The 25,775-nt window shown below is 38.9% G+C and overlaps 1 protein-coding gene across 8 annotated transcripts in view; it reads left to right on the top strand.

Annotated features, from left to right (window-relative positions):
• MET (MET proto-oncogene, receptor tyrosine kinase) overlaps positions 1 to 25,775 on the top strand; it is a 91,007-nt gene that overhangs the window by 35,114 nt on the left and 30,118 nt on the right. For all 8 annotated transcript variants that reach the window (XM_068997069.1, XM_068997061.1, XM_068997036.1 and 5 more), the window contains 7 exons: positions 10,688 to 10,822; positions 12,213 to 12,386; positions 17,757 to 17,917; positions 19,090 to 19,192; positions 19,404 to 19,540; positions 21,902 to 22,075; positions 22,915 to 23,014. In XM_068997069.1, coding sequence (XP_068853170.1) covers positions 10,688 to 10,822; positions 12,213 to 12,386; positions 17,757 to 17,917; positions 19,090 to 19,192; positions 19,404 to 19,540; positions 21,902 to 22,075; positions 22,915 to 23,014 — 984 coding nt within the window. The remainder of the gene's footprint in view (positions 1 to 10,687; positions 10,823 to 12,212; positions 12,387 to 17,756; positions 17,918 to 19,089; positions 19,193 to 19,403; positions 19,541 to 21,901; positions 22,076 to 22,914; positions 23,015 to 25,775) is intronic.

The raw sequence follows: 25,775 nt of genomic DNA, 5'->3' as shown, positions 1-25,775 counted from the left end.
CTAGAAAGCTTCCTGAAGTATTGGCAGTCTTCTGGACTTTTTGCTCTGTATGCTATAGAGAGTCACCAAAGTTAGTATTATTGTCCCACAGCCATCATTAGCTGAAACCTTGTGAGAAGACCATCAGTTGCTGTGCCATTCCAGTTGTCCCATTTCCCATACCTTCCATTAGAAAATATGTGGGCACATGTAGCCTTTAATGGAAACAAGCCTTTCCTTTCTTCTCTCCCTTGCCTCATTTTTTTGCCGTAAGCAGTGTGTAGGATTATATATTGTCCTCAGTATATGAACCCTGTCTGGATAAAGGGAATCCCATACCTCCATTCTTCTGCACAGACTGGACATGGAACCAGCTGCATAATGCAAATTCTGTAATGCTTCTACAGGCAAAGAGATCAAAGTGATTTGTCACAAAGGACAGATGGAAACATGGGGAAAACCATGTTTCTCTTTTCCCGCCCCAAAAAAATGGTAACAAAACTTTCAATGCCAACCCTGCCAGTTTTACCTTAACTTCCTATGATGATCTTGATAACTTTAAGATGCAGTCTGTCTTCGGTGCAGGAAAGGCAAATGCTAAGAGCTACACACTGAGCATGGGCCCAAACTGCGCTCTGTTCTTGAAAGCAGATACTGATTCATACAGCGAACATGAGCAATTTGTTTAACCTTTCTGAAGTAATTTCCTTATCTACAAAATACAATTAATAACAACTACTCTCTTACTCCCAGCATTTCTTCTGGGCTGTCACAAAGCTTTTAGGAAGGTTTGGTAGAAAGCACAAGGGAGCATTATTTTTATTTATAATGTTCTTTAAATTATTCATTCAAATCCTGCAGCACACACTTCATTCAGATGTTTGCCCAACTCAAGGAACAATTAAATATTTCCAGAATACATTTCCCATTCCAGGTTCAGTTACAGATCAAAAGAAAAGGCTATTGTGTAAACTGCACATGGCCATTAGCAGAAATATTCTCATCATTGAATCAGACTGGCTTCAGCTACAAGGGGAAGTCAGCATTGGGCTCATATTGTACTAAATAGGAGCTCTTTCTTTGAGGGTTGGGTGCAACTAGCAGGAAAATAAGCGTACTGACTACCTTCAATGATACTACCTTCAAATAAAAGGTTAGTATTTGTTTTGTCTTTAAATTATTTTGGAAGGGATACCAGATCTATAGGATAGATCAGACACAGATTTTTTTGCAGAATTAAATGTTCTCTTACTTTTTTTTTTTCTCTAATAGTAATCTAGGAAGTGCTTTCAAACATGTTCATTAGGAAATGCCCAACTAAAGCAGATTTGTAGTGTTTCTATGGAAATATAGCTATTAACTGCAATGAGAATTTGATCGTTAAAAATTAAGCTATTATATGACCATTACTGAAGTAAAATGGGTTAAAAAATCAGGATAATCTAACAATGGCCTAATTTATCAAAAAGATTTCCCCAAAGACTTCCACACATTTTTAGCAATGAAATGTAATGTAGTTTCATTCAGAAATCTGTTGGAACATATTGCAAAGGATCCTCAGCTCTTCACTTATTATGCATCTCACTTTTGCACAGTCATTTGCACTCATATTTTTAGGTCTTTGTACAAGCAAATATTGAATTTTCCTGTGAAATCTCCTTGTAACTTGTAACTATTTAAAGCTGACTTCAGACACAGGCATGCTTTCAGAGAAAATTAGTTACAAAATTCTACCTATCAGGGAACCTGTTTTAAAACTGGTTGTATTGTGTTAGTATCTTGAGAACATGTTATCATGCCAACTATTTAAAGGCAAAAGAAAAAAATATTCATATATAGATTTCTAAATTTAGAAAATCGGCTCAACCCTTTCATTTTGTATCTTCTCTGAAATACTAAACCTTACCATATTTAGACAGTTTAGTTTCTGACATAAATTTCAGTACTAGCAGCCATCCATGAGATTAAAAGAAGTAATAGTACAGTACCTCTGTCTTTGAAAACAGCACCCTGAAGTGTCCAGATAAGCAACAGCTTGGTGAAAGTAATGAACATTTGAATGACATTTTTGCTGCACTGATTTAGGGTTTCTTATAGTTGTTATGAAACATTTAAAGGGGGTAGGGGAGGACCTCTTGAAAACTTAGTGATCTTGTCATCTAAATTGAATTGAAGCTAGAAGCCTGTGCTGTGGAAGCCAGTAGGTGCAGCAGCAAGCTACTGAACCTGAGAGAAATTTATTTGAGAATGTTTCTCATATACCCCCATTATACTTGCTTACACTTGATCAGCAGCCAACCACTTGATGCTCTTTCTTTTCTTTCCTCTTTCTTGTCATCTTTCCATCTCCTTCTGCTTTTCTTCTGCTCATTGTTTTCTACCTTCCTATATTCCCCTTGTCTCCAGCTCTATTTCTGTCTCCATCTATTTTTATCTCTTTACCACATGACTGTAGCATAGCATAGCTGTAAACTTCAACAGATTTAACATGTACGTTTTTCCTTCTGTAGGTGATGGCTACCAGATTCTGGGGTTTTGATGTATTTAGAGATGTATCACAATGAGTAGTTCCTAACTTTACAAGTGATTCCCCCAAAGCTTATAGAATTACGCATCAAAATTGTTAATAACCCAACTCAGAATATAGCCCGCATTTTACTTATTTTAAAAAAGCCTTCTAAAGAACCAGTAATATTCAGAATGCAGAAGCAGATATATTTCATCCAACCAAGGAATCCTCACGTGTTGTTTTCTGCTTTTAGTTCGATAAAATAGAATTATTCACTAGAACAGCTTTAGAAAGCACTAATACTGGAAAGTAAATATAGGCTCCTTCACTAAATGTTTATTTTTTTTTCAGCCAAAATCTGGGACTAAAATAAAATCAATCTGGATGGTCCAAATACAGAAGATGCATGTGTTCTTCTAAGGAGGATAATTAGGGCCATGAGGTGAATTCCAGATCTCTCCTGAAAAGTACTGCAGCCCATTAGCATACTGAGCATGTTTTGGCTGCCTCAGAAATGTCAAATCTGTATTTGGCCATGAATAGATTGGAGTTTGTAGTTTACTAAATATTGTGGAGTTTCTGTTACAAAACAGACCAGTAATAATTTTTCTAAGACAGCTGACATGCATGAGACAGAAAAGAAAAATGGCTTTACTTCCTTCCTAAGCTGGAGCCTGACAACAAACTTTTTTTTTTCCCCTTCTCCTTTTTTTTTTTCTGCTGAGAAGTTGCAGCTGTTTCGGCCTTTCTTATTGTGCTTGTTTTCAGACTGTGACTGGGAACACGGACTGTAACTACAGCTGTTGGGTGCATAGTGAATCAGGTATTTCACAGTGGTTATTTGATTAGAAAACAGCACCCAGACACACTGCTATAGCTGAGGAATCAGATTTTCGGCTGGTGTAAAACAGCCTTATTCTGTTCAAACCAAGCTACGCTGAGAATACAACTCATAACAAGAAAAGACACTTACATTACCAGCCAGTATTTTGGGAAATTATAGTTTGTCAAAAAATGATACATTGAGATAAAATATCGTTTATTTTTGCTTGGTTTCAAGGTGTTTTGGGTCTTTTCTGCCTGAAGTTTTTATTACTTCAGAGAGTGTTTTATGAGTGATGATGAAATGAGTTCTTCAGGAAGGGGAAATCTTTGTGGTAGCCCTGGGAAGTGTGGGATATGGGAATGTCTAACAAGATTTATTCTTAAAAGCTCACATTTGGTCTGGCCATAACAATGAACAAGAGATCAATGCCCTTGATGTAGCAGAGGCTGGATCTCAGCCTGAGATTATGTTTGGAAGCAGGATAGTGCATGTGCCCCCTACACTGAAGCTGGCCTCAGACACATAGCACCTCAGCAGATGCACTGCTTGTTGGTGACCTTCTTGAGGAAGAGGGGGCTAGAGAAATTTTCACTACACGTTTTACAGCTGCAATGGGCAACCGCTCTCTACAGATGCAATTTTGGCAGCAGGGCCACCTCATCCTTCTGACTATGCCAGTGAAACTCAGTGCACAGTGGGGCAGCTGTAGTGTGGAATGAGAGACCCCACCATGGGCCCTCTCATCTTCATGGTTCAGTAGGACATCCATCCTGTTGTTCTGGAGGTGAGGAAAGGGTCTTCCCATGGGCATACATAGACTCTGAGGTGCCATCAGCCACATGCTGGCTGCAGTCCTGTCCCATCTGGCTGGACAAGAGCCAGTGCTAGCTGAAAACCAAGCATTAGCAAAGCATGGTAATGCATTGCCATATCTGAACAATATCTGGACAGAAAATGGCTTCGGGCACAAAAACCAAAGCATGATGGCACAGATAGGCCTTGCTGGAGTACTGCACATCACACAACAGCCCTCCCTGGGGGCTCCCTGCACTAGTTAGACATGAAAGAGTACAGATTAATAGTAAGCCTTATTCTAAATAACCATTATATCCCAGTATTTTTAACCAGACATTTTGCTAATAAAGGTTGTATGGAGTTATAATAAAGGTTCAAGGAGCAGAGTTCTGGCAGGGGCTAAGATAGATAAGGGAGGGGAATGAGGCAAGTAAAAGCACACAGTCATACCTTTCTCAGTACCCTCCATCTTCGGGTACTTGGTGACCCAGAGATACCCTGAGCTGGAAATTGCACCCATATTTGGCCCTTAATAGTCATTTATGGACTCCTTTCTCCTCAGTTTTGTGTATTGTTTTTAAAATTTATTTTTGTTTTGTCCCAGTGGTATGCTGTGACATTGACTTTCATAATTTCATTCTGCTTTGAATGATAAAGAGCTTTTTGGAGTTTCCTTAACCTGCTGCCTTATCATTTATTTTGTTGCCTTTGATTCTGCCTGATGAGGTATGGGAATGGGGCAGTCACAAATCAATGGTTTGGGAAATTCTCACACACTGAGCACAAATCTGTTGTCTTTCACGTCCAAGTAGAGAGACACTTGATAATCACACTCATTTCCCAGGAATACTTATGATTAAAAACAAACACCACGACCGAACTTTAACACACATCTCATTTCCCCAAAAAGAGAGAACTTAGCATGTGTTGTAGCTGCTTTCATAGACTACATGCCAGGGAACATAATGCATGCTACAGAAATCAGTGAAAAAACATCACATCTGCTTTTTATTTGTAACTGCATTCAAGGATTGGGAAAACTTGTCCCAGAATTTAGCAAGAGAGCCAAGTCTTCAACATTGCTCTCCTCTTGCAAGCAGCAGAGCACCAAGACCTCACCACTCCAGGAACCAAAACTCAGAGCCATGGTGCCTGTCAGCAAAATGAGTTGACACAGAGCAAAGAAATACAGAGCTTTGCATCTTTCACTGTGCTCAGTCAAATCCAGTTTATACCGTAGTGTACTAGAAGCTGTATGCACATTTGAATTTATCAAACTCCTTTTGATCCAGTTCCTGTCCCTCTAGACAAATTTAGTTGTAATAAAACCCACCCGTGCAAGTGGCAAGCCATATTTGAAGCAAGTGCAAGAAGGTCAAGAAACATATGAGCATGGACTTTAAACCCTACAGAGCCTGGAGGAGGAAAGAGTGATGGGATGCCCATGGAGTCATTGCAAAGGTTGTCCTCAGTGCCCACTGCTGTCCTGTTTCAATGCCCCAGCAATTCATCTGGCTTCTCAATACTGGCAGTCTGACCTATTTAAAGCTAAACGCAAACTGTGCACATGAGCATTTGTAGGAATGTGAATAGCTGCAGTCCTTCCATCTTTCATTTTTAAGCCAACAGAAAACCATGGCAAACTCTTGATAAGTAGCATTTTCATATCTATAGCTCAACTTTTAACATTTATGACAGCAGTTTTTTCTGTGGTAAAGAATGTATCTTGATTCTTGCAGGGAAAAAAGGTATCAAACACTGCAAAATGCAAAATCCATATAGCCAAATAAAAATTAACACCTGGTGCTGAAAAACTATTTTGAGAGCACATATGTTTTAATATTCAGTTTGAGTAGAAAAGCTTACACTCTTCAGAAGATATCCATTATATTCTGCATGGATTAGAATGATATACAGCATTTAGAGGGCTACATATGTGCCCTTTGCAAGGCTATGCCACATATCCCAGGGCATTTGAGGCGCTGCACAATAAAGTTAACCCTGAGCCTATCTCTGCTTGGTAATGGCATACACCTGCCAGACATCCAGGGAAAAAATAACAATATGATACTTAGATTGGATTCCTTTTAGAAGGCCTCTCATTTTTGCAGAAGGTATTTCAACATGTAGACAGTAACATTTGTAATTCAATCCTGCTGACTAGCAGGACTGATCATCACAATGATTTTTAAAAGAAGCTGTTGCATGCTGGTTTTCAACTCAAGTTATTACAGTCTTAATTTGCCATATTATGCACAGACAAACCTAGACTCAAGTCTTCATATTTAACATTAGTACTAGCTGACGGCAATGAAAGAATATTTAAATTAATCGTTTTAGTGTTCATGGAACTAAGTGATCGCTGACTATATAGAATGTGTTAATATATTCATTAATTAATTAACTGTTGGCTGTTATCTTAGTGGAAGTAGTCTGAGCTATGCTGGAAGAAAATTGTTTGTTTTTCTCTAAATAGAGAAACAAATACTGTTTTTGCTTTGAGAAGGATGTCTGGTGTCGTAGTTACTGATATTGAATGTGATTCTCAAAGACATCAGAAGAGCCACACGTATTTAAATGAAGGGTCCATCTAGTTCAGTGCCCTGTCTCCAGCAGTATTGACAAGTGGATGCCTAGGGACCCAGACATACATGGCTACTACCTTCTGCTTCAAGTCTCCAACTATTTTCCTTTCTGGGGATTTCCTGAGCTATTGATTTTTGTCTGTTTAGCTTTTTCCATGTACCTGTGGAGTTTCCCTTTGAATGTGCATTTCTCTTGCATTCACATCCTTTGGCAGGGAGTCCTGTAGGTCATCACATATTGCTAGGATGTCATATTCTTTTGTTTGCCTTGAACCCAAGTCTTTGTTTTGTCTTTTGGTGGTGTTTAGAATTTTTATTAGAATAAAATCATGGAATAATAGAGTCATTTAGGATTGAAAAGACCTCTAGTATCAAGTCCAACCATTAACCTAGCACTGCCAAGTCCACGACTAAACAATGTCCTTAAGTGCTGCTTCTACATGTCTTTTAGATACGTCAAGGGTTGGTGACTCCACCACTTCCTTGGGCAGCTTGCTCCTATGCTTGACAGCCTTTTTGGTGAAGAAATGTTCCCTAACACATAATCTAAACCTCCCCTGGTGCAATTTGAAGCCATTTCTTCTTGTCCTATTGCTTGTTACTTGGGAGAAGAGACCAACTCCAGCTGGCTACAACCCCCTTTCAGGTAGATGGAGAAGAGAGTATATGGTTAGTCTCTACCCACTCATGATTCTCTATTCATTTTTCATAGAGATTCCACATATACCATACTCAATCATTGTTCATTGCAGACTTTTGATCATCTTTGTTACCCTTCTCTGAGCTTTTTTCCTTTTTAACACATTTTTTTGCCAAGAGGCAACTAGAACCACACAGAGTTTTTAAGTTTCAGGCAAGCCATGAATTTATATGTTATCGTGGTGTTTTCTGATTTGTTCCCTAATCATTTTCTAATAATTTCTAAGTATTTATTAGGTTGGTTTTGGCTGCTGCTAATAACTATCATATGCCGCTTTAAATTAATTTTCTTTGTTGTATTTCACCTGCCATTTTATTGCTTTGGCATGCTGTCTTGTAAAGTCCTTCTGCCTTCCTTCATAGTCTGTCCTCATCCTAACCACCTTGAATACCTTCATATCATCCGAAAACTTTATCACTGGACTGCTCAACCACTTCTCTAACTTATTTATGGGTATACTGAACAGAATGGACCCCAGCACACACACCTTGTAGAACACCTCTGGTGACTTCATACTATTGCAGTCACTGACCATTTACTGCTAATGCCTGTTTGTTCTCCTTTGGTTAATTATCTGTGCAAGACCTTCCCTCACTCCTAATTGCTTGAGTGCAGGCATGTAAATAAGCTTTCATTTCTCTTATGCTCTGGAGAAATGCTTGGTTAATAAATTAATTATTAAAATGTAAATTAAAAAATCCAACATCCACTCTTCCCCCTCCCCTCAAAAAAAGACATCCCCCAACTCCCCAGGATTTTATAGTCTTTGCAGAGGGAAATCCTTCTGTAGTACTGAAACATTTTCATGGTAGTAGTCCCTGTATGTTGGTGTGTCCATGGCGGATTAAATTTATGCTGCACACATACCAGCTCAGTCCCAAGCCATAAAAACCAGAGCTTTATAAGAACGACACTGGAGTCCTAAGTAGCCTCTTCTTCCTGCTGTAGAAGCTGTCTTCAAATTGCTTTTTTTTTCAGGATTATGTTGGATAAGGGTAAGATAGAATTTCAAGGACTGGGCTGATATGTGAGAAAATCACTCAGTTGTATAGACCAAAAAGAACATTTTTGCATCTAATATCTGTTATAGCAGCACTGTAGGCTGGTAGATTAGTTCTAAGCGAAATCCAAACTTTTATTCCATGAGTTAGTAAGTGTAATCTGAGCTCCCTGTATGTCATGAGGTCAAGGTCTAGTCACTTGGGCTTTGAGCAGGTGATTTGACTATCAACCTCAGTAAAATAAAGGTCAGTCAGTGTTTAAAGCACCGAGTAATTTTTCCAAGATTGTAGAGATGGAATCCAAATTTTCATGTATTGCTGTGAGGTTGGAATGCAGATGTGTTTAAAGGGTTAAAACTGTGGCTCAATCAGAAAGAATGCTTGGCAATAAGAGGAAGCCTGGATTAATGATGGAAAAGAATTCTTAGCATTTTATAGCAGTGGGTATTCGAGATGAGACACGGCTAATGATCAACTAAAAAGGTATTTGCAGCTGTGGTGCTACCTCTCCCCATAATGCCAACATTAATCAAGCTTTTTCATGCAGCTTTCCAGTACATTCTATTTTTCATTGTCCTGAATAGAAAAACAGAGCTCATGCCCTATTACACTGAGTCAGAGACCATACTTCTGTGTCACCAAAATGATCATACCTTATTGATTTCTAAAAGCTGCACTTTCTGTGCAGTGAAATAAATCCATAGCAAAGTCTATAACAAAGCCAGTTTCATTTTAAAGAAAAAAGCCTCTTGCAACCCCTAACTATAAATACCTCTGGGATGTGAAGCAGTTATCGGCATGAATTAACTGCTCATATATTTTATTTAAGTCTTGAATTACATCAAAACATCAGCTATAATTACAGCATCTCTAAGTCTAGTTTTGGAGTCAGCCATCTTGTTGAAAGACCTTGGCAGTGCAAAAAACCAGTGAAATCGTGTAAGTCAATGTCCTGGCTGTTCTGATCCTGCCTTCGGAGTCAGAAGAAAAGCTTCATTATAGTAAAAAATGAAACATTTGACATATGAGTTATTTCCAGAGTGGCTTCAATCTTTTTAAATAATGAACCCCATTGAATCCTAACTTCTCAGCAAATGTTGATTATCTAAATTCCTTAAGTAAACTACACGTGATATAGCTTTTGAAACATGAACATGATATTCCCTCATGTAAACAATCCTCTGCCTTTGTTGCCTGATGCTATCACATTTGGGTGCACATCCTTCTGGATTGCAGGCCCAAGCCTATAAAATCTTGCTATCAAATATCCACCCCGATCTGCAGATGCTTTATGCCTCTGCTTAACAGCCATGACTCATCCTGTTAAAGTCAACAAAGTTACAGTAGTAAAGTTAGGCGTGTGTTTGCAGGAATAGGCCCAGATTCTCAGAAGTATTTAGGTAACTCAAGATGCAGAGAGATGAGTAGTGGGGGAATTTCATACTGGTGTGACTAATCTCCCAAGATCTCCTAAAATCTAGAGAGAGAGGAAGAGAGGAAAGGCTTTTTGCTAAGGGGCTTCAGGACAACTAAATTAGGCTCCTGTTTTGGAGCATCTCCTAAAGGATCCTCCACCATTCCCTGTAATTTAAGAAGTGCTTTGAACGCTCAGTCCCAGACACCTGGCTCACACAGAAATCAGCAGGAGCCAGAGCTCAAGGTGCCCAGCCAAATCTTGCAAGGAGCTTGTCAGTGCAGCAGCCATCTCGGCAGCTCTGGGTATTGAGGTCTGCACACTTGTGGCTCTGAGGGGCTGCCCACAGTGGCAACCTGCAGTGCCTGACATAGCTTTGTAATCTAATTGCCCCACGTGCAGCAAGACCAGAGACTGTTGACACAGGGTGAAGTTTACTTTTCAAACTGAAGGACCAAAGTGAAAATAAAAGGAAATGTTTTTGACTTCTGAAGACCTGGAGTTTTAAGATTCTTTTAAATAGACATTGTAGATAAAATTCTTCATTCTTAAATGTATAGGACTGACTAAATGACCTATCTTCATTTTTTATGGTGATTTATAAATACCTGAAATTAAAGGACTAGGAAACATGCAGTGACTCCTGCATATTTTAATAAATATGGTGTATTTTGAGGATCCTCCAACAGCCATGATTTGGCTGTGTTAAAAAAAGTAGATTTTATAGCACTTTAATCAGATTATGATGGAACATTATGCAAAATATTATGCAATGTAATGCAAAGTAATTAATGCAAGCAGAGAACATGAGACAGCTGAGCAGCATGCATTTTTGTTACATACTGCCTGCTGATATTCAAAATTTCTTTCTTTCTTAGATAGTGGTTTCCCGTTCAGAACCCACAGCTCCACATGTCAGCTTTCAGCTAGATTCCCACCCCATCTCTCCCCAAGTTGTTGTCAAGAATTCATTGGCAGATGATGGCTATACCCTGGTAGTGACTGGAAAAAAGGTGAGTGGTTCATAATCTAATCCTTCTGTGCACTGTGTAAACCTGCCTTCAGAGCAGCAACTTTTGGTAAGAGCAGCTGTTCACACTGTTGCTTTATGCACTGCATCCTCATAGCCTTGCCATTCCCTAGGGAACACTGGGGCTGCAAGTTTCCTCCAAGATATATTTTTCCCCTACTAAAAAAACTGACAGCCTAATATTGAGAAATGTTTAAATAATGTAAGAGCTTGTGATATAAACCAACAAAAGCCAGGAAATGCAAATTTTAAGGCTGAAACCCTGTCCCTAATTCTAGTGCTTGCAAAGACAAAACACACAATGGCTTAAGAAAAGAATAGTGCTCAGTTTCCTGGCTTTTGTTGGTTTGTGTCACAACACTGTAACTTTTTAAGGAGGGTTGTGTGTGCAAGTGTTTCATGGGTGTTTTTAAAACTGGAAGGCAGTAAAGCTTGGAAATTACTTTAGCATGTAGTCTACAAAGAGTTAATAAAAGATGAAGAGCTATCATAAATATGCTATTGTCATAAGTAGGTATGCATTGAAGAATAGGTTTTAAACATCAGCAGATAATATTACAGATAATCCTCAACCATAACCGTAAGCAATAACTTGACTCCTTGAGTTCTATAAGAACTTGCAGAAATACATCAGCCATTAGTAAAGGTTGTTATTAATCATTTACTAGAAATGTATGAGGTATTTATAAGAGTGATCTTCAGAAAATGTCCAAAATAAATTTAAGGAAGGTACCGAAGTATAAAAAAATATAAGGCACTTATATAGTAATGTAATTATATATTCATTTCAATATTTTGACCAAAAATAATTCTTTCATGTTTAGTGACTATTTCATAACTACCCTGTTATTTTAAGCAATATAAATTTTAACTTATACTTTAGGTACTGTATAGGTTTTTTGATGATAGGTGTTAACAAGTACATGGGTAGTCACATGCTGTAAGTGTGCCACAGATATTAATACAGCTCACCAAAGCTGAAATAGACATCATGCCTATTTTTACAGACGTATAAATTAAAGCATACTGAGCTACACTGTTTTTCTTCCAAGAAGTGGTGCAGAACTGGGAGGAGCTCACTGCTGTTTTCTTTCTCCATCAGCAAAAAATGCTATCTTGCTGTAAACACCAGATGCTGGTAGTAACTGTATATAACATTAAGATGCCTTTAGGGTTTCTCCCAAGCGAATTTAAAATCATGTCAGTTAAATTACTTATAAGATCCTATAATTACCGAGCTAAAGAGAAGTCGAACTGTGGCTTGCACATCTGAAATCTGAGTAGCACCAGCACACTATGCATAAATAGAGATTCTCCTTGCCACTTAGTGTATGTATTAAAAGGATGTGTGCATCATGTCTCTCCATCGACAGATAACAAAGATCCCGCTGAAGGGGCCAGGCTGCCGTCACTTCAGGTCCTGCAGCCAGTGCCTGCTGGCACCGGCCTTCATGCAGTGTGGCTGGTGCAGCCAGCAGTGCCTCAGGTCTTCTGAGTGCCCCAGCAACACCTGGACCCAGGACACCTGCTTGCCTACAGTTTATGAGGTAAAATGGTGGATTTCTCACATTTATTTCTTGAGGGAAGAACAGTCTGCACTCTGTAGACATCTTCTGTTTATGTAATCATGATAAATTTTCAGCTTTCCCCAACTTCCCCTCAGCCTTGATGTCCATAAATCCTCTGACTGGATGCACGTTGTCTCCCTGAGTACTGTGGGCTAAGATGCTCATGGGTGGACAGGCTTGTCTGATCATCCTGACCAGCCTTGGGAGATCCCTGGCCCTACAAAACACTTCGGGTAGGGAAACAAAATGGGTCTGAGCCAGCCTGGCAGGGGTCAGGAAAGGCCAGTCACAGACAGGAGCACTCCTCCTCTCAGACCCCTCTCAGAGGCAAAAGTGGAGGGAAGCATTTCCTGCCCACAGCTGCCACAGCCTGATCCAGCACAGGAGATCTCTGGCTCCCACTGTTCATCCATCCCTGTGCTGGCTCCAGTGTTGGAGGAAAATCTGGTGTTTCTCTGTGAGAAAAATTCCCTCTTTCTGCTATCAAGCGCCTGGAGAAGTTCTTTTTCCATAATGTCCCTCCCTGGCTCCTTGTTCCCATGGGTCCAGTTGGCACCAGTGAGGAGCAAGCGTGTAGCTGCACCCCTGGGACAGGGGCAGCCAGAGGCTGCTGCCAGCCAGCCAAAGCTCATTAAGGGTGTGAGAGAACAAAAAGGCACAGATGAGCAGAGAGCTGTGCTGGTACAGTCCAGTCTTAATTTAGCTATGGTTAATGCAGGATTTGTACTGTACCTGGTACCAAATCTTCTCGTGTGGGTGTCACATAATTGTGAAGGCAGAGGTTTGTAGGGCAGTTGATGGACTAGAGATCTAAGGGAAGGACAAGTGTAAAACTTTCTGGTAACATTTATACCCATTCACTTGTGTTAGTGCATTTAAACTACATAATGTAGTTAAAAATTCATTTTCCTTCATTGGAATACAACTTATAAACAGAGATGAAAATTTGATATTCCAAACTCTTTGAGAGAAAAAAAAAGGGGTTTTAAATAAATAATGTATCTCTTTCAGCCAGGCATATGATCTCATGTAAAACAATTTTTTTAAGTTTTAAAGTTTTAGGCAAAACTGCTATTAATCTAGAAATAAATATAGAAACGTGTTTATGGGGTTGCTTTTTTCCATGTTCACCTTTCAGACACAAAATTTAGGATTAACACAGGCAAAATTCAGTAAAAAAACAATGAAGAGTTGTAGGAATCAAAGCCAAAATGGATGGAAAATGGAAGGGGAAGGGGCAATTTGCCTCACCTTCTACTGCCATTTACTTTTCAAAGGAGATGCACAAAAATTGCTAATGCAGAATGTGAATAGTTTACTTTTCCTTTATGCAGAAATACATTTATTTCAGAAAAGTTATATTAGATAATGAAATAATCCTTTCCACCTTAGTTTGTATGAGACTGAATCACCAATTCAAAGGTATACACTGAGAATTAGCTCTTATACATTTTTCTGTACCTCTGCAGGCCCAAGGGGCTCACCTACCCTGCACAGCTTGTTTCATCTTTTCTAGACCTCAAGCACAAGTAGCATCCCTTAATGTTTTTAAATTTGCAAACTTTCCAGCAGTGGTTGTGTATTTCCATAGCTCAAAAAAGATTTCTCAGGCTCTGAACTGCTTTGTTTCTGATTTTCAGAGGGGCTGAGCTCATGTAGCCCCTTTAATTTCAATTTTGAATGTGTGCACTCAGCAGTTTTAAGAACCAAGAGCCTGGAGCCCATGCACAGGCACTTAGACCAAGAGGTGTACCCCCCACAGCCACCTCTGCAGGCCCTGTGAAGTTGCTGGGAGGGGAGCACACTCGGACGTGAGGCAGTGGGAACAAGTGTGAGGCTGGCTAGGTGCTCCCCTTCCCCATGTGGCTCAGCCCTGCCTGCTCAGCACAAGCCCAGTCTACTGCTGTAATGAATATGGATCTGTGACACTGATGGATCTTAAAATGAATCTCGAATTACTGCATGCCGATGTTGGTAGATGTTGTTTCTAGAAGGTTTGTAAGGAGAAAAATGCAGCTGGGTACTTAAATCTCTTTGGATTGCTAGCTGTTAAGATAAATTTCATGCTCTACTGGACCATGACATTTAACATGATTACTGAAAAAAATATAAAACAGATTATTCATCATCTTCTGATCTGTCTTTAAACTCATATGCATAAAATGTAAGAAACAAGCTAGTTTTGTTCCTAACAAACAGAGGATGACCTGCTTTGCATAGTATCTGAAATTCAGTCCGAACCTCTCCCTAATATTTTGCAGCTTTAAGAGGGACAGATTGCTTGAGATATGTCATATGATCGCTTTAATCTGAGGGGAACAGATTGGTCTCTGAGGGTCTGGTCCAGTGGCTGTTAGCTAACTAAGTCTTCTTTTCCCAGGTTATTACACAGAGTGGTGTACAATGGGAAAAGAAAAAAAAAAATACATATTTTCCTCTTAGGAGGGATGGCAGAGAAGAAGAAGAAAACACTCCAGTGTTTTCCCATGGAGTCCTTCAGATCCTTGTCTCTTTTCCCTGCTTTAAGCACTTTCCCTTGGAGCTGTGGGTTGGAGAGGAGCAGTCAACTCTGCCCAGATTGAGACAGTATAGTAGGGCAGGCACTGGGACACATCCCTTCCACAGCCTGACTCCCAGTCTGTTCCCATCCACTGCCTCTGCCAACAATGAGGAGTTTCATCAGCCTGGACAAGCAGTTCTAGAGGGAAGCCAGGGGACTCAAGGGAGTTTCCTTGGAGATCACTTGGTGCTGGAACAAATTGCAGGCATCTGCGCGTGGCGTTCAGGTCACGCTGAAAGGTGAAGGGTGTAAAAGAAGAAACAAATTGGTCTCCCTTCTGATTCTTTGTTGTGGTTAAAAATCTGACATGGTTTGTTGTTGTTTTTAAAGTGAGTCATTTTAGCTGCCTTTTGTATCAGACGTATCAAGAACATCAAGCCTTCTGCTGCCTGTTTAAGTTGGAGGCTTTGCTGGAAATTTCATGTGGTTGTACATGTTCTTGTCTCTGAATTAAAATGAATGGGCTAAAGAAACTTTAATAATTAGGTATTTTTTTTTAAAAATGTATTAAGTATATTGTGGATATTAGCTGTCAACATATATAAAAGGAAAACACAATGCTTTAAATTTTTCAAAAAAAACAACTTAACTTTCTCCCGTAAACAAAAGTCCAGATAGCAGCAGAATGACAGGCCTTGCAGCAGGACTTGCTCCATGTTATCAGTGGAGATAACACAATATTTTTTTGAACCTTGCATTTCATAGCATTTATAACTGGTTTGCATTTTGATTGTTTTCTGTTACTACCAGTGCAATGTAAGTACACAGAAGAGGCCTACATAGACCTCAGTTCAAAGGTCAGGAGGTTCACTATCCATTCCTGTCAACTCTCCCAACAAAAAGTCTGGAAAACCATGTTTGACTTTCAGACATTTCATCATACAGAACAAATGGAACAAAAATAAATCTTGAATAACAACACTCAGGGGGAATATCTGCAGAACTTATAAACAAAACTTTAAGATTTTGTTTGTTTATTTTTTGCTATCTACTTAGAGGTCTTGCCTCCTAAATTTGTTGACCGAATATAGTAAATACTTACTATCCCTCAATTAAGGCACACAGGTTGCTATCACAAGTCTCTTTTGGCGTGTAAGATCACTAAAAACCAGTTGGGTATCTTCCATTTTTATTCTGTATGGCTTTGTGAAGCCCTTATTTTGCTAACTTGTGGATTACATTTCGAACTCCTCAAATGCCACATGTCAATGTATTATTGTACAAAACATCAGGACATCCTGTACCCCCACAAAGCAATTTCAGTCTCTGCTAGGGTTTCGTTATTTCAGAAATAGGTAATGTGCTGAGATATTGAGCAGAGTGGAAAACTAGGATCTGAAGTCAAATCCAGATTTTGAAGAAAAACCCCAAAGAAATAAGGAAAAGTTAAAACTGGGAATAGCACAGACTCCATGGGCACAGTACGGCTCCATGCTCTTAGCTGCAGTTGTGTGTCTGGGGGCTGTGTGAGTATCACTCCTTTTTTACGGATTTGTGCAAAAGTACTGCTCCTGCATAGGTTCCTTCTTCTTTGCTCATTGAGAGCCACTTCAAAGCTCTTTTAAAAACAGGAAAGATTCCTCCTGGCTTCAGTGCACGTTAGATCAGACTCTTTGTCTGGTTTCTAATGAGGGCAGTAAATTTCCCCATATATAGTATATGGTATAATTCTTTTGAAGTATTCTTCAGCTGCCTATCTACAATAGTTCATTTGTGAGAGTCTTGAAGTATGGCTACAAGAGAGTTGAAAAGAAATGTGCTGTCTTACTGGATTTCCAGATGAAATAATAGCCAAGTATCACTCAAACACTTTCCTTTCAGCTTGAAAATTAAGCCGGGTCCTTTGAAGGACACAGCTGTATTGCATTTTAGGGGCAAAATTATTATCACTAAAGCATTAAGTCTAAGATACTTAAGGCACTATGATCACAAGTATAAATTCAGTCTCTCATTCCTTTCATTCTTTTTTGTTTGTCTAGGGGTACTGGTATGTTTGCAAAATTATGCAGTATTGTTGAAAGTCCTCATAATTCCTGAACTAATGTCTTTTTTTTTTGTTGGTTTTTTGGTGGGTTTGGAGGTTTTTTTTACTGACAGTACTGACCAGTACTTTTACGGAGTTTTGTTAAGACTTCTATAGTGTTCCTACGTTTTTCCCACCATTGTTATATTTTACAGGACAATTTACAATACACACACACACACACACAGAAAAAAAGTATTTCCTTTGTAGATTGTCTCTGTGTTTCTGAGGGACAGTTTATTTTTAGCTTGGAATTAGAGGTGACTAAATGTAAAACATTTAAGGAAAGAATAGCTGAAGTCGTGTTAACTTTATCACAGTCAATGTGATATTGGATTATGGTGTCTTTGAAGCTACTTCACTCTGAATCCAACTTTCATCAAGCTGACAAAAAACGGTCATTTGGGGGTTCTTTTGTGTTCAGCATTCAGCTTCTAACAAAATAAGTACATTGTATGTTTAACACTCCAGAAATAAGATGTGAAAGACAAGAACGGCAGGATTTAAAAGACTATTACAATGCACAGCTTGTTCAGTGCCCCTAAACACTGTCTTTCAAAGCTTTCTAGTATAGGTTTTGTTATTTATTGCCACTGTCATAGAAAGCTCATAATGTGACAAATGAAAGGTGAAGAACAATTAAGATGAATGCTAGGACATAATCTACCAAAAGAAATGCTTTCCTAAAATTATTCCTTCACCCATTCTTTAGCTCCACATGAAGTTCAAGAAAACCTGATTCAACTAACACAATATTTTTTAACAGATTCTCCCGAGCAGCGCTCCCATAGAAGGTGGGACAAAATTGACACTGTGTGGATGGGACTTTGGATTCAGCAAAAATAATAGATTTGAATTAAAAAATACAGTAGTCCACATTGGAGGACAAATTTGTCCTCTGGAAGTAAAGTCTAGCAACAAAAATAGGTAAGAAACAGAAAATATTAATTTCCTTTTATACAGATGTTTTTAATGTGGTATGGATTTTTTTGCAAATACAAACATTCAGCCTATAAATATCATCTCTGATTCTGAAATTTCAAATCGAAAAAAACCCCATGGTTTAATAAACTCCCCAAGAAAAACAATGCTCAAAATGGAGATCAGATAGATCTAGTTTATGCCAAGAGCTCCTGCAGCAGTTTTTCTGATTTGTCTGTGAAATGCTGTTCAACGTCTGTGGAAGCTGGCAAGAATGAATCTATTCAAAGGTTTGAAAAGGGGGCAGGTTCCTTTGGCCAGGATCCTGCTGGGCTAGGTTATGTCACCTCTGTCTTCCTGATCTGTGAAGTTGCTGGAGAGAAGTGTGAGAAGATGCAGGTATTTCATCATCCAGAGGCTTATGGCCCTCAACTGCACCTCTCCTCCTCCTCCTCAGAAATAAGCATTTGAGACACTGGCTTAAGTTAAGACAGAGGTTACTCTGGTTGTTATCTTGAATAAATGCAAGTTAGTGAATATCCTCTCTCTACCACCAAAGCAATGTGCAAATCACAGCACAGCTTTCCTATTCACATATATAGCAGTGCATACTCCAGCAAGTGCTCCAGAAGTGTTGAGCACTCTCCTAACTGCTGTTCTGAACAGTTTTAAGGGAAACAAGATGATTTAAGGAGACTAGGTTATATACGAGACTATGTGAATGTAATACAATACATTGACACATGCTGCTGCAGAAGTTCAAGTTTAATTTTTGGTAATATTTAATTTTTTACAATAAATTTGTGTATATGATGCATTTTTTTCTAATCTTATTGTCTGCCAAAATTTGATACTAAAGGAAAATTCAAAGAAATCCATCAGCATTTGAACAGAAGATATTTGTTTTTTCCATCATGCTTCTTTTTTCTGAAGTGTATTTGATATACTAAAATTATATTCTGTGGCCAAGTATTATAAAGACCACAGTGTTTGTATTTAGTGTTGAAGAAGAGGGACACAGTTCTTTTAGCTGTTATTTCTGAAATGATGCACCTAGATTGATTATCTGTTTAGTATGGATCCTCCATTATTATGACGTTGAAGTGGTTCTATTTTAAATAGAAAAATCAGAAAATCAGAAAAAAATGTAATCCCATTTTTTCCCTTGCTTTTTAAAGGCTGGAATGCACAGTTCCTGCTGCAAAACGTCCAGGTTTTAATATATCCAGTAGCATTTCTGTTGGACATGGCAAAACACTGTTCGATACATTTTCATACGTGGTAAGCACTATGATTAAACCTTTATAGTCAAAATTAGCTTCAATATTAACTGGAAGGGATTCATCATGAGTCCAATCCAGCATGGTAAATTCTGTATTTCTGTTGGCTTTATTGTTACTTCACAGAAATGTTAATAAATATTTTAAGTCCTCCTCTTTACATTTTGAAAATAATTTTATAATCCACTGGTTTTATTTTTACCTCCCCTCAGAATCCTGTAATAACAAGTATATCTCCCACCTATGGCCCCAAATCTGGAGGAACATTGCTGACTGTAGCTGGAAAATACCTAAACAGTGGGAAATCCATGAGGATTTTTGTTGGTGAGCAACCATGCACTTTGAAAAGGTAATGTACTAACTAAAACACAATGCCTTTAATCCTGAAATGTCTAGATTAAAAGCCTTGGAGTTAAAAAACCAAATTCAAACATTTGCTTTCCTCTCCTTGTGTCACTTATTGGGGAATTTATACTGCAATAAGCATTCAGTTGTAGATTATATCCTGAGTTTAGGATATCTGAAAGATTTCTAGAAGGGACTATAGTTCCCTGGAAGTCTTATTTATTCTACAATGTCTTCATTAACCTCATTAAAAGGTTGCATAGAGAAGTATCAAATCCACTTCTAATGGACAAGAAACTGCTTATTTCCCATCATTTTTGTCACCCTGATTCCCACACATGCATCCCTCTCTCAGCAAGAGCTGCTGTTCATGCAGCAGCTGCCAGTGAGCAGTCAGTGGGTACAAGTCACCATTTCCTACTGCCTTGTTGGTGGAAACCTGACCAGTGTGATACTGTCTATCCCATGCAGAGGAGCACTATTTCTGCACAGCTATCAGTGAACAGCCTGCAAAACAGAGGCAGTATCAGTTTGAGACTTTTCCTGGTATTTAGAAAATTGTTTTGAGGTTTAAGCCAGAATTTCTTGTGGCTCTCTGCTGGATCCAGTAGGAGCTCAGCCATGAATCTTTGATGTGTTCTGTGTGGAAATGCCTTCAACCACGTCTGTATATAAATGTTAAATACCAAGCACAGATTCTCCGCTAAGGGCAGACAAGAGTTCTGAATTTGGTAGCCATTCTACCATGGCACAAATCCTACTTGGTTCTGTGCTCAGGTACAGCAGGGTGATTCCAGAATTGTCACCTCTGTGGACAAGGGCAGAATCTGGCCCAGTGTTCCAGAAACAGGATATCCAGCAATTCCTCTGAAATTTGAGCATCATCTTATGGAAAGTCATAGACAGTGGTAGAACTTCACACTTGTGGAGAACATGGGGAAGCAGTAGCCTATTAGTTAATGTCAGACTCAGAGTCAGGAAAGATGGAATTTATTCTTTACTGCTAAATGATTTATTGTGTGCTCTTGATCAAATCAGCCAAGTCTGAATAAATCAAGACAAGCATTTAGATGTTCAAGTCTGATCACTAAAAAGATCTTCATCACTTCTGTTCCATAGTAGTTTAGGGTTGAATTTATTGGTGTCTTCATCTCAGCTGGTCAACTAATGGACAAATACATAAACCTTTTGGGAATGATTCATTTGAGACATCTACTACAGGGGTGGGATGGCAGCCAGCTCAGATACAGATGTTCATCAGGCGGACCTGTAGGTATTGAACAATAGCTGAGACTTACCCAGTAAGCATCTCCAGCACTCCTCTTTCTCACTAGCCAAGTTGCCTGGATACTTCTATGCAGGTCCTAACCAATTTCTCAGGGCAGGTGTTTCTCTAGGTAAGCAGCAGTTTAGCTTTCCCCAGTTCTGAGGGCAGCCAGAGCAAGGTTTACTTTTTTTCCTTTAAGAGATGTTAAAAAGCTTCCAGATACAGATGGATGAATCACTATCCCTTACAGCGAATACCACCTTCCTGGAAAGCTTCAAAAGTTGTAGAAAATGTCCCTTTTGTCTAATTTGGAGACTATCTTTTACATTCTAAGAGAACGACCTCATTTGGATGGTCCATGGATGTGCTTGGGCCCAAATCACTGAAACCAGCTGGTAGAGTTACATTTGCTTCTCCAGTCAGTTGCCACCCTTGTCTCTGATGTGCCCTGCTCCCTGTGGCCACATTTCATGTGCTTCAAACTTCAGGATCCTCCTGCTGCCCACTCACCCACTGATCTCAGTGTAGGAGGAAGAGGACTTCCACAGCCATCATGATAGCAAGGGAAAGGTGAATATCCCAGAGACTCTGCTGATGTGCTGAATTTAGCCAGCTCTCCCTGAATTTTCACCTTCCTCTTTCTCCTTGCCCTCTGCCTGCCACTCAGCATCTGGTACATCCCACACCAGAACCTTTACTCGAGGCTTTTAACAGAGAGTATGGATTTGAAAGAGGCATTATCCTTTGGTTATAGCAGGTGAAGTCATTCTCCTTAAACCTGGAGTGTGCTCTTGTTTTCCAGGCTGGAAGCTGCCTTTGTGGGGCTCAGGGGCTCATGGGGTTGTCACCAGTACCGGGGCAACACCTTCCATCAGGCAAGGTGCAAGTCAACTGAATTAAGATGAATCTTGAGCCTAAGTCATGCTGTTGCAATTTCTACCTCCTGTCATGCTTAGCTGTTGCAATTTGATTATCCAGCAGAAAAATCAATGACATTTTTTTTACATACAGATGCTTAGGCAATGTTGGGGCTCAGTAAAGGACAGTGTTTTAAACCAAGTACATGTTTTATAATCGTGACAAGCAATCCGTTTTCAGTCCTCCCAGCATATCGGCAAGCACTGTGGAGTGCTACACTCCAGCACAGCAAATTCCCCAGGAATATCGTGTGAGAATGGAAATCGATGAGGCTATTCGAGGCACAAGCAGCCATTTCACATACAGAGAAGACCCTGTTGTTTTAAAAATTCATCCAGCTAAATCTTTTCTTAGGTGAGTGAAATTTTCTTGTAAGAAAAGCAACAAATGAACAAAGAATGGCTATGCTGCTCAGCAATCTATCAAAAGAAATTGCATTTTTATCTCTATCTGCCATGCCAATTGTTTCTATTATGGTGCAGTTACAGAGGGCAGATCATTTCCTTTCAGAGGTGGAGAAGGGGGAAGGGTATCTCTTTTCTCTTTGTGATTTCACTCCTAGCTGCTGCTGAGCCTACCTGTGATGTCCTGCTGAGATACCCACTGCACAGCTAAGTGTGTCTCCTATACTGTGTCTGGACATTACACTGATTGCTGAGGAAAAGCATTTAATGTGACAAGTCAGCAGACTCAGCAGAGCAAATGGATTTTAAAATAGTCTAAATCCAGTGTTATGTAAATATTATGAATATATATGTATGGTAGTATGTGTGTGTTTTCAAGTGACATATTTATGGTCTCAGTAGCTCTAATCTGAGCCACCTGCCTTTGCCAAAAAAATGTCAGCAGTAAAGCAGACACCAATTTCCACACCATGAAAGCAATAGGTGAAACAAGTTAGTTAGCAAATGCTAAGTACAAATATGCAGCCTCTTTTAAAATGTACACATTTGTTTTATACCCTGGCTTACCTCAGGTTTTCTTTTTTTTTTCTTTTTTGATTAGTTGTTATAGTAAATGTAAAATTTGTTTCCCAGAAAATTGATCTCACTGCTCATAGGTATTTGCATTTACCCAATATATCCCTAACTCTGGTTTTATGTTATAATTTACTCTAAAATATAATTTGTAATTAACATTACATTATCACAGCAGTTATTTATCGTACTCATCTTCTCTTTTTCTTTTCTTAGTGGTGGAAGTACAATCACAGCTCAGGGAATCAACTTGAACTCAGTGTGCTTTCCTCAGATGGTGATTACTGTACCTAAACTGGGAATGAACTTCTCTGTGGTGAGTCAGTCTTAGAGAAGACAATCTGTTATCTTTTCATCTTGATGTGGTGAATGGTTGCAAATACTTTGACTTTTGCCTTGAAACTTTGGGGCTTCCACTGATATTTTGGGGTTTTCTGCACAGACTCTATAAGCAAAATTCAAAACTAATTTGAAATTAAGCTGAGGATAAAACAACAGTTTCCAAGGAACCTTTTCCAAAGAAAGAAGGCTAGTACAGTATCTGATAATAAGATTTTTATATTTCAATTTAACAATACAAATTCAGTGACTAAACACAGAACAATGCAATATAGATACATCAGATTACATGACAAGTTCAAGCACTACTGTGATATTCAAGTGGTGACTGTGGATATATATCAAGGAAAGAGGAAGAGTAAATATGTAAAATCAAAAGTAAGTATTATTTTTAGAATTTCTGATTGCCAAAATCCCTGTTGGGGAAAACTATCCTAACTTTGATAAGTTCAGCAACTAAGTTTTAAGATGGGTTTGGGCTCCTGCAGCTGGGTACCTCTGCTTAAACAGTGGGTCAGTCAGAGATCTAAACCTTCACTTTTTTGTTCCTGAGTTGACACTACACAGTGTCTAAATCTCTATGACCATAATATGATCTGCTTTAATTTTTATAAGGCAAAGATGGCATTTGTTGCCTAGTGTTACTGAAACCACTTTCTGTAAGATTTTTTCTACACATTTGTGTTGTACCTCCAACATTTTCTTATCCTGTAAGGTTTGTTTAGTCTAACTGAAGCTAAATTGACCTACACTCTTTATGACATGCTACTTACTGTTCCTATTCTCATCTTATTTCTAATGATCATCATACACTGTTTCCTGAATTGAATTCTAAATATTAGACCTAGGTTTGCTCAATGCATTTTAAATGGTATGTCTGCAAATTTGCAGTCTTTTATAGCTTCAAGGTCATCATATTCTTCATGATCCTAATTTGTATAATATTATGAGTGTCAGGACCTGAATTTCCACAGCATGTAGTCGTGGCTTGTAATTTAATGGGTTCAGATTTTAATCTAAAAATCACTTCCTTTGCAATGAAACACAGTGTTAATTGTTATCAAAAAGTCACTTTACCCATCAGTCAGAAAATAAAACCTTTCAGTGAAATCTACCAAACTCAAAATTTATTAGATTTTGAGTAATGAGAGCATAATTATTTCTAAGCACAAAGGATTTTGAAGAAAAAGATCATTGCTGAAATCAGGGAAATCAGGTCTTGAGATTTGCTTTGTGTGGGTTTGAGCAGTCTCTTTTTTTTTTTTTTTTTTAAAGTAAAGATCATTCATTTGCTTTCTCTGTTCCCCTGTGGGAATATGCAATACTGCTTCTCTTCAGGACCTGATACTGCATACCTTGTCAAATATTTGAGACTTCTGAGAATCTGAACAGATTTGAATGATCTGAATTTTTAAAGAATCAAATCCACTGCCCAAAGTGACTGGCAACTCCAGGCAATAAACACTGTAGAATTTAATCTCTCCTCCCCGAATACTGGGGAGCAACCTTGCCTTTGAACAGTGTGTCGCTTTCATCTTGCCTTTTAACCTGGTGTTGCAAAAAGACATGGACTTAGTCAAAATTATCTCCTTTATTATTTTTCTTTTCATACCTTGCAGTGTGTTTGCCATTGGCCAACAAACAAATCTCCTGCCACTGCTCACCTCTAAGAAATTGCCCCAGTGTATGAGCAGGTGTACACAAGTTCATTCTCCCTGCACAAAAGGTGGAATATAACCTCAAATGGATTATAATCCAGAGTGTTTTATACTTTGACACTGCCCAAGCAATATATTTTTGCTCTATTGAAATTAAAGGCTTCTGGCCCTCAGTCGCCTTCCCTGCCTCTGTGGCAGCCATTTGTTTTGCCACTATTCTCTACCTTAAGCATATTTCTCAAGGAAGAATATTAATTCTCAGATAGAAAGGGAAGATTTGTAAGTGGCAAAACAAGACTGCACTGTGTAACTGAGGAAATTTCTGGTGGAGGATGCCTATGGTTGTAGTCTTACCCATCCTGCACTTGAAATTCTGGGGTCTCTGCATAAGGGATATACCAAAAAACCCGAACATTTCACCCAGTCATTACAAAAATAAACAACGAGGAACTATTTCCAGCAGGGATCCAGACCAAGTATCCCATTTATCAAGGAGAAAACAGTTTGTTGTCCTGAACAGACCAAACCCAAAATGCTCAAGAAGTGCTATAGCTGAGGTTGTATGTCTTTTTGCTTCCTTACTTTGGGAGAGGATAGCTGAACGAGTCATTTTTTTTAATTGTTATTTAAGCCCTTTTTCTTTTCAGTTTTCTCTCACTAGCCTCCTCCAAGAAGCTGCTTTTGTCAGCATTCAGAAACTCTGGCTCTTGGGAAAACCAAAGCCAGCACTGAAACACATCCCAAAGCATCAAAGGAAAGTACAGCTGGGAGGGACCACAAAGGCCTAGCATGGCCCACTTCCCTGTGCCAGGAGCAAACGTACACAGACCACTGCCTAACTTGTTTAGGCTGTTATTAAAGCTCCTTGTGAAAGAACTTTCACAATCTTGCTTAAACAAGCTTTAGAGAGAGCTGCTCTACCTGCTTACCTAGTGGTTTGGAAAGATTTCTTTCTAATAATTAACCCAAATCCTATGGCTAATTACCTATCTTCTTGTTTAACCCTCTGTGGATACAAGCAAGAGATTATCAGTCTGTCCCGATAATTTTATATATTTGCACTACCTTATGATTCAACCT

Source organism: Aphelocoma coerulescens, chromosome 1A (genome assembly GCF_041296385.1).
Source record: "Aphelocoma coerulescens isolate FSJ_1873_10779 chromosome 1A, UR_Acoe_1.0, whole genome shotgun sequence".
Taxonomy (NCBI): Eukaryota; Metazoa; Chordata; class Aves; order Passeriformes; family Corvidae; genus Aphelocoma; species Aphelocoma coerulescens.
The sequence above is the reverse complement of the archived record's forward strand: the minus strand, read 5'-3'. Positions and strand labels throughout refer to the sequence as shown.